This window comes from Platichthys flesus, chromosome 15, assembly GCF_949316205.1.
Source record: "Platichthys flesus chromosome 15, fPlaFle2.1, whole genome shotgun sequence".
Classification (NCBI taxonomy): domain Eukaryota; kingdom Metazoa; phylum Chordata; class Actinopteri; order Pleuronectiformes; family Pleuronectidae; genus Platichthys; species Platichthys flesus.
In genome coordinates, this window is record NC_084959.1 from 11,939,847 (window position 1) to 11,954,466 (window position 14,620).

The 14,620-nt window shown below is 41.7% G+C and overlaps 1 protein-coding gene across 2 annotated transcripts in view; it reads right to left on the minus strand.

Moving 5' to 3' along the window:
• Positions 1-14,620, minus strand: part of nrxn2a (neurexin 2a) — a 116,324-nt gene that overhangs the window by 53,405 nt on the left and 48,299 nt on the right. For both annotated transcript variants that reach the window (XM_062406633.1, XM_062406632.1), the window contains exons 7-14: positions 14,025-14,408; positions 12,925-13,128; positions 9,410-9,436; positions 4,678-4,797; positions 4,196-4,577; positions 2,779-2,969; positions 1,553-1,726; positions 755-874 (exon numbers count right to left, since the gene is read on the minus strand). In XM_062406633.1, the coding sequence (XP_062262617.1) occupies positions 755-874; positions 1,553-1,726; positions 2,779-2,969; positions 4,196-4,577; positions 4,678-4,797; positions 9,410-9,436; positions 12,925-13,128; positions 14,025-14,408 (1,602 nt within the window). The remainder of the gene's footprint in view (positions 1-754; positions 875-1,552; positions 1,727-2,778; positions 2,970-4,195; positions 4,578-4,677; positions 4,798-9,409; positions 9,437-12,924; positions 13,129-14,024; positions 14,409-14,620) is intronic.

The window sequence follows — 14,620 nt, forward strand, 5'->3', positions numbered from 1 at the left end:
GTGTGTAAGGCCAAGACATGTTTCCTCTCACACTCTCCTTTTGAGTAGAAGATTATTTTAAACTATATAACAAAGTTAGAGTGTCACTTATAACGTACAAGTTATTGTTATTGGAATAAAAATCAATCAAATACAGCAAAAGAGCGGTCAGTCATTGATGTTGATTTAATTATTATCATACACTAGTATTATTTTTTGGGGTTCTTTTGCATTTGAGTATAAAAAAGGGTGATCATGTTCTCCTGCTGTCTGAGTTACGTCAGTTTTGTGAGAGCAGATTAATCTTGAATGTTGCTTAACTGCAATCAGTCATATCAGTGTCTCCAACCTGGTGTTTGGGGCGTGCCAAAAGGGTCCTGAATAAAATCTGAAGGGCCACATATGTTACAGGAGTAATGAAGAAAAAAGAAATGCAGCAGTCAGTTCCTGAAAAGTTCCTTTTGCTTTTGAGACACTACATACGGTCAGTTCTTCATAACAGTAATAATCACAGATGATAATGTACCCTTGCCATAAGTAAAGATTTCCCTTGCAAAAACTTGGTAAAACCAAAGTTGGAGAAACTTAAATAGTTTGATGTAACCTAGATATTAATCTCTCAATACTACAGCCTTAATATATTCAATTGTCGACCACTTATTTAAAAGTGCGATCTGATCATTATCATTCCTCACATTGTGTTGATATGTTTCCTATTAAAGAGTTAAGAGTCCCCATAGGTCCAACCGCTCAGAGGTAATAAAGCTGCACTTACGGTCACTGCAGAACGGCCCCCCGTAGGTGGTCATGGTGCAGTCGCAGGAGAAGCCCTCCCACAGCTGCAGACACACTCCCTGGTGGTGGCAGGAGTCCTCTGTGCAGGTGGTGCTAGGACCTGCAGAGTGTGGGCAGCAGGATTAACATGCGACATCTACTAGGCAGCAAAGCACAGTAGATCAGGAGGTAAAGACAGAGAACCAGGTTGTCTGATAATTATTGATGCACAGTCACACTCTCAGGAGGAGCATTGGGAAAACTCTACTCGTGGTAGAGAGCCTGAAAGCACCATAGGGCCACAGTTATTTTCCACTTATCAAATGTCCTCACTGATACTGGTATAAAATTGACTTTGCTCATTCCTATTACAATGTAGAAGAAGCCTTTTAATTTTGGAGACTCCGTGAGTCAGACCTTTGGGTGCCCTCATGGAACTGTTGTTTCTGTTTACTGTTGAATGAGCGGCGACCCGCAGAGATTATTTGAGATTATTAGGATTTGGCAGAACTCAGTGCTTCACTGATGTCTTTTGTTGTTTGATTACGACTCAACAAAAGCAGCTGGATTTCTTGACTGCAGAGTAATATTGTTGCATGTAAGCCTGTGTAATGAGAGAAAAAAATAAACTACAAAATGTGTTTACTGGCCAATCATGGTGGAGTATTCAGCAAAGTAGTTTCATTTCATGAGAGGTTATTAGTTTTCAGTGAATCTGGTTCCATCTCTGCCCTGGATACTGGGTATATTACGAAATCAGATTAAAGGGATGATAAACGGGTGTTTCACACTTCCTCACCTCCGCAGCCGCGCTCCACCTCCCCCACCTTGTAGAGGGCGTCTGCCAGCAGGTCGGGGAGTCTTCCGTTCAAGTCCACAGATGCCAGGCAGCCCTTGTATCCTTCCCGTGATGCTATCAACCTGGGCAGGCTGCTGTACATGCTCTTCCCAAGACCACCAACATACAGCTCCCCTGTGAGACACAGGAAAAATCACATGTTGGTGAATGTTCTAAAACACAGGCCGGTTCACATAGTAAAGGGATAAAATAACCAGTTAATGACTAAACTGAAGATGTGTCTTGGTAATATGCAAATTCTAGCATTAATACTCAGAAACTAGTTTATTAGGTAGACCTGAATACATTTATACAGATTACTTTAACTGTGCTGCCTGAAAGTCATCGATGGGTAAATATAGTCTAACCCACATGTGTTTTTGGGAGGAGGGTGCTAATACTATTAGTACGTAGTCAAGAACTTCCAATATATATACAATACATATATACATACATTTTTTGGCAATGATTCCTAACATGTCCTTATCAAACCCTTATGAAAAGGAAATGTAATTGAGACTTGATATTTAACAATTTAGCCATACATTTTTATTCTAAATAAAAAGAAAACACAAATATAAAACCAAATACTTAAAACTTAAAATTAGGAAATAAACAACATTGCTTTACGTAATATGGAAACATAAATGCACAAGTGTTAGCCCTATGCCTTTTTTAATCTGTAAAATAAAAGTGGTATCTGCAAACGCTGATACAGATTTGTCTGTTAAAGGCTCATATCAGCTGATCTCTTATCAGCCAACCGATAAATCAACTGGGCTCCAGAGTTAATATAATGATATGGTTAAAATATCAAGGTCATAGTTATAGTGATGGTGTTGTAATGGCCGGCATTACATTCAGAGGTGTTCCTAATATTCGGTCCTCCTCATGTATGTAAGGACAAATAATTTAGGAACACTCATTAATTTAATATATGGTCCAGTGACCTCAATAATAAACAGTTAAAGAGTCAGAAAAACTGAACATTATAAATTCCAGAGCCAATATCCCACTAAATGTTGGTGCATATTAAAAGGAGTTTAAACCTTCACAAAGTTAAACGTCAGTCTGTGTGTGTATTCCTTTTAGAGCGATATTAGGACACTAATATAAAATCAAAACTCCACAACTATGTCAATTAATCATTATATCCTCTAATGAATTGGTTTGTTCAGATGAGTTACCTTTTAAATCCAGGTTGCGTGCTCCGTTGGTGTGTTGTGTGACAGTGCGGGCATCAATCTTCAGGATGTGCATATTGTTGTTGTCACGGGATATCACCACATTGTGCCACAGGTTGTCGTTGAGAGGCTTGTCTGAGTTTCCCTTCATTAGTGACGGCCCATTTCCCAAGTCAAAAACGTAATGAATGTACCTGGAGAACAGGACAATACAGATGTAAACATTCAGTATTTCTCACCTAGTGTCATTTCTCCATATTTAACATGACATTTACAACACAGCATTAAGGATGATTGATGACATAATGTCATGAGGATAGAAAAAGAAAACTTCTGTCGTGATATGCATGATTATTACCTCCGACAAGATGGCTACATTTTCACTGGCTTTGTTTGTTACATTTTTCGCAGGATCACGCAAAAACGAAAGGACACATTACCACAAAATTTTGAGGAAGGATGCATTATGGGTCAGGGAAGAGCCCATTAAATTGGGTCAGATCCGAGTTATTTTTGTATTTTCTTTAACAGAGACCGTTTTTCCACATTTTAGTTGATTTCTCTGCGATTAATTTATGGATCTTGATGAAAAGAAGCATGCATGTTTAGGGGACTGATATTTAGGAGTGTGGGTAATTTGGTGCAAATCCACATAAAAAACAGGATGTAGTGAGAGACGTCACACATTTCCAAGCACTTGAATCAATATCCCCCCCTATAGACACAGATCTAGCCAAAGTCCTGTTGAGACCACATTTGCTTGTTCACACTGGATCAGAGCTGGCATGTCTCCGCTCTGTGTGTACTTCAATAGCATGTTGTTGTTCTGGATTCAGAGGCAACGTCCGTGGAAAACCTGCTACACCACACAGATCGAAGCATTGCACAGCCTCAACACTATGACACAAGTGTTTGAAGAAGCATCATTGTTTAGTCTGTGCTGTGTGAGAGCTTCTCGTGAAGCAGAGCTCCCGAGCTGAATGAGGCCCGCCGCTGACTAGTTACTGAGAGGACAACGAGGGTTGACTGTGGGACGCTCACATTTATTTGTGACTGCGTCAAGTTGCCAAATGTGCTCGAGTCGGTCTGAGTGTGAGAGCGACACTGGTTCAGTTGTAACAGCGTCTACTGTGCACGCAGGCTTCTCTCCCTTCAACAAATTAATTCACGATGGACAAATGTTTTTTTTGTGTTTCTCTTCAGTGCTGCGGGCTGACGAATTCAAGATATAAATCATGATTATGTAATTTAAAGCCCAAGAAAGAGGATAAGCTCATTTTCAAGTGGCTCGAGTATTGCACTGAAATAAGATTATACAAGTACAAAACGAGGTATAATTGTTTTTGCAGCTATAAGTCCCTTGTATCTTTCCTCAGCCCCAGCCTGGTTGCACTGTATGCACATTATAACCAGCCCTTACCCTTTCACCATCTCCACCATGATGAAGTCACTGCCATCTCCAGTGTTGTAGAGGATGAGGCCGTCAGGGCTGGTGGTCCTGAACTGGAAGAAAAGATGCATGGAAGCGTAGGCCTGCAACGTCGAGAAGGCCAAGTAGCTGGCCTGGGTCACAAAAGTTACAGGATTGGCCACAATGTGCCTCATGCCGAATCGAGCATTCAGCTCGCAGAAGGAGATGTCTCCGTTCTTGCACTGGTCCAGGTACAGCATCCCGTTGAAGGAGAGGGCCTGCAGATGGCCGATGAAGTTGGAGGGCACCACCGAGATGAAACGCCGCTCCGACATGATCCCCGTCTCGATGTTGTTGAACTCCAGGCGAGTGTGGGCGCCGGTCATGTGGCCTGCGGAGCAAAACATGAAGGTTAAATCACAAATACCTTTCAAGTTGAAAGTTTCAACATCTTAACTCCTGCTACCACAGCCCCTTCATTCCCCAAGTACCTTCCACTGTGACATTGTCCACAGAGAGCTGCAGACTCTTCCCACGCCGCGCCACCTTGACCGCGTGCCACTCGTTGTCGTTCAGCTTGTCGCCAACCAGGAGCACCTCTGGTCCCTTGCCTGAGGCGTAAACAGCATCAAGTGAGAATCGTAGCTAAATCAGCTCAGTGCACTGTTTCCACACGAGGCTCTCAACATGAGCCGCAGTCTCTCCCCAGGGTGCACAGCCTACATTCACCTGCTTTCAGAATCATACACACACACACACAAACACACACACAGCCATCAGGATTTGTATGCAGCTATTAATTTGCATTCGTTCAATACACACTTAAATGAGAAATGAGACAAATAAATTAGACGGGTAGCTCCTATTTCAAAATGATTTTTGTTGTCAAATCGTATGATACATGCTTCTCCTTGCGGTGGCGTTTCATTGATGTCTGCTGGGGGGATTATATTAAGTCTTATCTTGAGGCTTGGCCCCTACATACAGCTTTTCTGCACCATCCTCTGCATTTTCCTGCCGGTTTCAAAATAGGTCACAGTGCAGAGGCTTGCCACTGCTGCACCGTCATCCCGAATCAGTGGCTATGCAACAGGCCGACACGGCAGTTCAAAGGAGTTCTGACATCGCTTGGGAAACTAATTGGCCATGCCTAAGCTGACTTCGCCTTTAGGGGTTTGTCTGTCTAATTGAGCTCAGGGTGCGGGAGAATTACAGGGGACGTACAGAGGGCAATAAATGGAAAACATCAACGGGTTTCCGAAACACTTCACTGTTTCTTCCTCGGGGAAATAACGCGGCGACTGGGGACGGGGGGCTTTGCACTGGGCTGCATTTCAAGCGTCTTTACAGAGCACCGCATGACACCACCATCCACCTGCTGAATATCGACTACGCACACCAGACAGATCAATGACAGCCAATCCCCTCCACATTTGATGGGTTTTACTTGGGTAATGGAAAAAAAACGAACCAGTCGCTGGAATCATGTCCGACAGTAAGACAGAAATGTTTAGCTTGTAAACATCACAAAAACACAGGTACGGACAAGATTTACTCCAATGAAAGAGGAGACTGTGGGATCACTGCTTGTTATCTGTGTTTCCGGGGGAGCTACTTACTGTCAGCGTCTAAACCCAAACACCCAGATGAAAACAGAGTGAGGAAAGTGAAATTTCTAAGGAAAGTGAGGGATTTCTTGTTTGTGGTATGTACATATATCACATTCCTCACATGAAAATATGTTAACAACTCTCATGGAGAACTGAAGCCCATTTAAAAAATCTGCATTTTGTGTCTCCTGAGGGGGCTCGGGCAAAAAAAACAACAGGGGCAGATCTAATGGTGGAGTAAGGGGGGCACTGGCCCCAGCGGAATTAAGAAACCCCTGAAGTGCCCTTGTTCTGTTTTTATGAACAGAAACAAGTCACTTCCTAACAATACATTTATGCAGTTTTATCCAATCAGGGTTTCATCTGCATTTTATATCCGATCTGGTCTAGTGAGCCTTATTTGCAGGGGTGGAAATATGAATAGCCCCTAAAAATGCCTCTGTACTGAGGCCAAATGATATCAATCGGGGTTCAGGACTTATTAAAATAAAACATTCGTAATTATTTGATCGTGTATTTCATATTTATACATTATAGTTTTTTTTTTTTCTTATTTTCTCCATTCTTTTTTTAATCCTATGTAAAGTGTCTTTGAGAAACATTATAGTTTGGTCCCTTAGAAGTTCACATAGTAAAGCTGACTGCGTGCTGTGTTCACATTGGCGCAGTGTAGTCGGCAGTAAAATGGTGGAATATAATATGTATTCACACAGACACCTGACTGTAAACCTTTTGAAATGTGGGCTCCATTCAAAGTATGTGCACTTTTCATGTTTGCCGGAGAGCGAGCTTTGCCTTTTAAGGATCTATTTTGTCCAGTTTGATCTCACATTATTATTGAAACAAATTAATTTTTTCAAACAAGGAGAACTTCAAGGGGCCCGGTGCTCAAACAGGTCAGCAGTACGGGTGAGCCGAGCCTTTGAATGCAGAATATGCGTGGTAATCTAAGCATGATATGGTAATTGTGTTAATTTTGCACAGCGTACGCCTCATTTCCAGAAAGTGTGCCGTGTACCATTATTCCCCAGATTCCAGAGAATTACTCATGAGCACTGCAGCAACATTTGTTCTTGCAGCTATTACCCTCCCACGGCGGATCCAGCAGTGGACGACTTCCGATGCAGCTGCTGCAGACGCTCTACTTCTTACCTTCATGAGATCTGCTACTGTACCTGTACAGGAAACGTCATCGTGAAACCTGAAGACTTGATCCTACACTCGAGTTGAAAACTAATCCTGATACTCATAATGAGTCTATGGTGCAAAGTGTAAGTCTCCCCAATGACAGCGCTCACTAAATAGTGACTGTCTGAATCGTTTAGGCCGATAATCCTGCAATTTTAAATTTGGCTCCATTTGCTGTTAACCGTTATAAAATCCATTAACAAGCCATCCATCATCACATCTGCAGTATTAAGCTCTTCAGAGGCCACTGACGCACCACGTATAGTGTAATTGATCAGGAAGGTGATTCATTTTGACACAGGAAAGTGGAGATACAGTTGGCCTTTTCTGCACTGTGCATGATGGTACAATGCCATCTGGTGGCAGAGGAGGCAATGAGTTGTCAGATATTTGAGGAGATAAAGGATACAAAGCCTTTCTTCCAATATATTTTTTATCTTTGCTATTAATTCACTTATTTATCGGCATATTCTATTTTCTAATCAATGAAACAATGCTATAAACTGCAGGTTGGACATTGAATTTACAGAGACAACACTCTTCTTTCAAACCATCCATACACACGCATGACCCCACACGCACTACTCACCTTGATCAGAGAAAAACAGTGTCATCCATTAAATTTAATGGACGCTTGCTTGGGCTCATACATGTGTTGTAAATCTCTAGTAACAGCTAAAGTGTCCCTTTTTGCTTTGCAGCCTCTAAACCTTCGGATCAATAGATTGAGATGAGACAAATTTACAGTGTAGACTGTTGGTTATAGATTTTATCACAGGTGTAAAGTCAAAATATGTGTGAGAGAAACAGTTGCTGCAGCGATCATAAATACGATCTAACGGCTCCAATATTCAAGCGGCTGGAAAAATGAGCAGTTAAATGTTTTATTTTAGAGAAGCCAGGAAATATTATTCATTCATGAGGAGTGGAAACAAGCTTTCAGCCAGCACTCGATTATAGCGATAACTTTTCATAAGCCTCCTCTGTATTGGATGATCTGTATCAGAGAGCCGCTCACCTCTCCACTGGCAGCAGCTTTTTATCTGTTTCTCACCCCGAACCTAAACTCAAATTGCCTGTCGCTCGCTATCAGGTGAGAGCAACAATCTGCATCATAAATTCCCACATCATCACGCCGCGACCCCAAAGTACCTCTCCATTTCACCAGAGCGTAGGAAACCAGTAAAAATCCATCCCGCTAACACGGAGGAAGATCTGCCGCTGGCGTTCATCTGCCTTTTAATCAATCGAATTATGTTCGCTCATTTAAATTCATGAAAATGCATTTGATGGACGCTTTTCACTTTATGGTCAGGTTTCCCGGACTGTTCTTGAACTAAGCCATTTTTCATGTTGAAGGATTTTATACATTTCATACATTTACACAGTGTAGTCGATCTGCGTTTCCTCTGCATTTTATATCTGAGCTGGTATAGGGGCGGATGCAGAGGTGGAGCAAGGGGTCTGCTAGGCCCCTGTCCTGTCTTTCTTTTTAATAATAATAAAGAGCAGTTACAGTACTAACAGTAATATATGGATTTTTTCAGAATTGTTATTTCCTATGACAGGGAATGATTAACAGTAAATGGGCATCTCATAACAGGAATTGTACATGGATGTCAGAAATATAATTGTCTTCTCTTTGTAAATGGTGGTACCTTTATGGCCCCGATTCAGAAAAATCCTCTGGTTCTTTGATTAAACCCTTTAGTGCATAAGAAGGACAGATAACAGCGACTGACTTCAAAGATTCCTCATTTAAAACATCTGAGGTTCTGGCTCTTCTTGATTAGAACATACCCTCACATAGTCGCTCTCCTAAAATAGAACGAGTCGTCTGCAACAAACTATTTGCTCTCACACTTTTCAACACACTTGTCTCGTACTTACCTATCGATCAGATATCAGGCTAACCTTTAAATGGATCTCCGCTCTGCCACCGCACTGTGATTAACTACTAATGAAATCCATTTTTTCCCTCCAAACTGAGACCAAGCGTTGCCTCTCTGCCTACAAATTATTGTTGATTGCACTTGAACTGGATTGAACCAAATTATCAGATGTTCGTCAAAGGCAAATGAATGATGGTGTTATTGTCAGCACTACAGCATGTCAGATTTGATTAGAACATATTTACATTGCAATTATGAGACAATGTGGAATTTAGATTGTTGCTAAAATGTGCTTTCGACGAGCACAGTGCGGAAGTATGCAATTATACTGCGGCGTACAACAGTAAAGGCTTATTCTTGTTCTTATCTTTGAGATGAGCAGAGGAGCAGCAACAGTAAACAAGGAGAATTGTGGGGCAGAGTAAATTAATTATGTTCTGTTTCATAAGGGAATAGAGCAAGAGGCACATGGTAACACCACAGAGCATGTTCTCGAAATCATGTTAGAGTAAATAATCAGAGGAGACACTTACTGAGATTACAGTCTATCCTGATACAATCTGGTGAGAGAGAGAGTGAGATGGTGAGATTAAAGGAAAAAAGAAAGAAACAGCACAAAAAGAGGAGAATATTTCACATCCTTCAAGGTACATTCTGCAGACACTTCAGTGCTTTTGAGAGCCCACCATCCGGGGACAGCCTCGAGAGTCTAAACCGCCACTTTCCTCCCCGCAGCGCACATAACATTAGAGAAACCGAGGGAACGTCGAGTGAAAGAAAAAACCTCAGCATGTGGTCCTGCTGGCACTGCTGGAAGGACAATAGAGCGGATCAAAGTTTGGATCAATAAGAGTTTGGTTGGCCATAAAAGTAGAGGTGCACCAGTAAACGTATTTTAGCGTCGGTATCGACTCTTGACACGGCTGCATACGTTTCAACAGGAGCAAATGGATTTGACTGTTTCTGATAGTTTTTCTGATATGTGCTTTGGAGTAATTCGGCAAGCGTGCACTGCCGTGAGGAAAATCGTCTGACACAGATAACGGGTATGAAAAAAAAGGAAACCTCTGCTGGCTCTGAGCGAGGTAATGATGAAAATTTTAACATCTGAAATAGAATAAGAAGCAGCACATTGATGTTACTGCAAAGAGCAGGTGCGAGTGGCGACTGAACAACACGGCAATTACAGGAATTATGCACAATCTGCAATAAACGGTTTCTCAAGAGATATAATCATCTCAGCTTCGAGACAGATCATTTTCTTAGTGTGTTTTCTTTCAATATTGTGTTGACGTCTTGTTGACTCAAACATGAAATTCTCGAAATGAATAGAGTGTATCATAAGTCTCATAAAGGAAAGATTTTGTTTTCGCAGGGTTTACAATTGATTTAATATCCTCTATGAAATCGCACAGTTGTAGCCCCAAGTACCTCTGGCAATCCATAGCACAACATGTAAACATTATCGGTGCAGAATTTTATTTTACTAAAGTGAAGAAGTGCAAAGTTACATAGTTTTTAGTTGAGATATGTTTAGGCGTCATCTCCAAATGGCTGATATTCGAGATTTCTCAATATAAAACTCATTTATTTCACTATATATATGAACTTGATCTAAATACAACTTTGTATCAATGAAAGAGATGTTAAATCTCTCTGAATAGCAGCGTATTCACAGGGTCGTAGTGGCAGCTGAGCTCTCACTCACCCAACATGTCGGATTGCCTCCATAACATCATTAGAGATGCACAGATTCATGTGGGTGATTAATTTCACTCAGATCTACGGAGAAAGTGTAGAATGTGTGATTTAATACGTCTGATCTACTTTAGTGGAGAACCTCTACTCAAATGGCCGAACCTTGTTAATCCCTCTTGAACTCAAACCACTGTTAACTGAAGTCTCCTGCTTGTGCTGCAGGCCTGATGTTAACATATTTCCCACGTTAAATACAGAGGAAAGAGGCGATTTGCACAACCTGCAGCCACAATGAGCCTTACACCATGAAACACATGACAACAGCCGCTAGCGTTTTCTCGTGTCTACAACAGATAATATTTTCCAAACCCATCTGCAGTATTTAATTATTTAAGCCTTAAAATGGATTCCTCTATCCATCACATCCATGTATCTGAATAATGCAATCAATTTATTCAGCTGTACATGAATATATTGGTGTAAGTCGTGTGGCTGAGGAGTGCTCTCGAACTGTCAACCATCACAGAGCAGTGGATACAGACAGCCAGAGACCAGAGTGACTTTCTACTTCACGTGTTTGTGTGTGTGTGTGCGTCCATGTGTGTGCGTCCATGTGTGTCCTATGTTCAGGGAAGCAACTTTAAAGTGGACAGGGCCGTGAATGCGAGGTGAGGGAACTACAATGGCCACATCCACGGCACGAGCAGCCTAAGTGGTTATGTCTCAGCATAATGGTGGATCTGGTCCCTGACTGCCTTCTCCTTGAACTGCAGACAAGCCATTGAAGGGCTGAAAGAGCTGAGACGGTCAGGTGGGACCTGACCAGTGGATGAACTGAGAGAGATAGAGCGAGAGAGAGAGGTGGGACATAGAGAAAAGGCAGAATATATATACACACCTACAGTTGCTTAAAAGGGTACTTGAGTTTTAATACACCTCCATATAAATTGTTTTTAAAGATTAATGTTTTCTTGATATGGTGAGTTTTGTATGGTACCTACATGTTTTTTATTTTCATTAGAGAAAGCACGGACTGTCAATAAAGATGGACGACATGACTGGTCCTGAAAAGTGAAGCCAAAATGTCCTGATCAACACCTGGTGGCTTGCTATACTATAGGTCATTAACCCCTGCCTCCTCCATGTTACCAACCTAAAAAGAGAACAGGTTCTAATCCACATTTTGACACACCACAGTAGATAAATGTTTAAAGTGCATAACATATAACAACGGATGTCTTCATTTGTATTCCGGTTGAGAATCTTTGCTACATCTCATCCTCCTCCCTCTCAGTCCCTGTCAGTTCCTGTCTTTCTCTATATGGTCATATTTCCAATAAAGACAAAACCGTCCTACATAAAAATAATTCTACTTAACGTTATAATAATATCAATAAACATAAATATAAAATATCAATATGATTATTTTGTATCTGTTTTTCTTATGCATGATGCACATCGGACCTCAGTGTGTTGTGGTGATTAAAATAAGGAAATCCTTTATTGATCCCCCTGGGGGAAATTTGGGTATTAATTAACACTGCATATAAACATAACTTGTTTCCCTACAAAGACAATCACGCACTGTCCTTGAATTTGTCATTTAAGAGTAATATTTAGTTTAGGGATTGAATCCAGAAGATATCAAAAAAGTTCATTCTTTAATCAATCATTTTAATTGTTGATACTCTGCAAGCATCATGATAAAACCCAGTCAGCTGCCAGGGAAAAAGTGTGTGTCCCAAAAGGACTAATTATATCTCTCAATCCCATCCATAAATGAAGCACTTGTGAAATCAAAATATCAGTTGAAAAAAAATATTAATTTAAATGTAAGTTCAAGTTTTAATTGCTAAAATTTTTTCATCTACCGTTTGCTGTATTTAATTTTGTATGGAAATTATTAAATTAATTAATACGGAAGCTGTATTTACTTTAAAAAAGAGATCTGTTGGGAGCAGAATATGCTATCGAGGGAAATAGTCAGATTTTAGATTTAGTTTTAAAATTTTTAATTATCTTATTTCTTATAATTAAATAACAAACAAGTAGCTGACAGCAATAATGTTGAAAATGAAAATGCAAATCTTTGTTATACAATAACAACCTAATTGACTCATTTCCAGTTCTATAGATTTAAATGGGATACATTGGAAAAACCCTGGGGTCTTTTATTTAAGATATTTGCTTTGCTTTTATTTTTTTAAGCAACTGTAGTTATTGTATATGTGTGTATGGGTATGAGAGAGTCTGAGTCAGAAACGAATAGGATGGGAACTCTTGCTGGGTCACACGTCCTGAAAGGTCAAGTAGAATTATCTGCTGGCCTGTTCAGCAGCAGCAGCATTACCCAGGTTCACAGTGAGTTTGACTCTGCCTCCATCCAGCTCCAAACGCAGGGTGTCCGCTGACTGGTGAGACGTGGTGGCCATCAGCAACCCAAAGGCCCTCTGGGACATGAAGCGCAGGGACACGTCCTCGGCCTCCGTGTGCAGCGTCCTTGGCAGCACCACCTTCAGATACATGCTGCCGTCATAGCTCACCGTGGTGGCCTCTGCAGGTTTCAGAAAACACGAGGCATTAGCACACAGTGAACACCAGAGGGAATCACAACAGCAAATGAAAACCACAAAGTGGCATTTATGGTGTGAAACCTAATTTCTCTTAGAGCTTATCTCAGGTACACCGTGATATAATTTCAGATTGCAGTTTTCATCAGCCGCACCAGATGGCAGAAACAGCCTGGAGCATGCAAAGACAGCGGCAAGATTGCAGCAGCAATCAAATTTCTGAAGGATTTATACCCATCATAGCGCAATACAAGAGGGATTTCCATATATCCCTCATGCTATTAGCTGCCAATAGATCTGCATAATTTGGCCTCACTGTGAGAAAACCATCTGCATGGTAAATGCAGAGTGATTTCGGCCTGAATCACTCTGCCGGAGCGGCACAGCATTTCTGAAGAAACACACATCACACTCCTAACCTCATGATACTGACACTTCATTAATGAATCACTGCACTGTACGAAAATACTGTAATTTATTTTTGAATGGCTCAAATCTAACACTGCTGAATTTTCTATTGTATGTTTCATGTCTCCTCGACTGCTTAGCAGAGGAAAGAAGAGGTTGTTTTGTCCTGATATCATGGTTCTCATTTGAATCGATATGACATCATACAGCATGTGGATGATCGTGCTGCAGTTGCAAATAAAATGATAATTGTTGCCAGGTTTCAGCATTAAGGTTTGATAATGAAATGTCCACATCTTTTCATCTGTGCCGGCACTTTAAAGCCACTATGCTGCTGGGTTGATAAATAAAACACTGGCGAAGGTGTGTTAAAAGGTTTGCAGCAGCAATTCACCATCACCTATCATCCCCCTCCACCATCACCACCACCACCACCACCACCACCAGCACCATCCTTCTCACGACATCTCACCCTTATCACAGCTCAGACCGAGGTACCCAGTGCCATTGCAGTCACAAATATGGCGGTTCCAGCCTTCTCTGCAGTGACCGCCGTTGGGACACGTGTCTTTGGCACACCGCGTGTGAGTCTCTCTGGTGCAGAAGCTGCTGACACCTGTGGCGCTCTGAACTTCCGCCAGCCTCCACAGGTTGCGGCTCTGCCCGTCAATGAAGAGGTCCCTCACGCAGCCAACGTAGCCGAGGCCGAGGGAGGCGGTCCACACCTCAGGGGGCAGCATGAGAGCTTGGCGGTCCTCGGGTAATCCTCCGAGATACATGTCCCCATCTAGGTCGAGGATCTCGCTGCCTTCATTAGTGGCGAAGGGGATGCTCTGGCTGTTCACGGAGATAAAGCCTGTAGGGCGGGCATTAGCAGTGAGTCAACCTGGACTGATACAACATTTTTGTAGCTGAAAATGAAGACAGGTGTGTGTGGGTTGTGCTAAGTGAAAAGTGAGAGCACACTGTGAGAATGAGGAAGTGGGCACCGGCCTCCGCTTCTTGAAAAAGACAAAGAAACTGCACTGCCAGTCTCTGGGAACTGACACTGCAACTAAAACTCTCTCT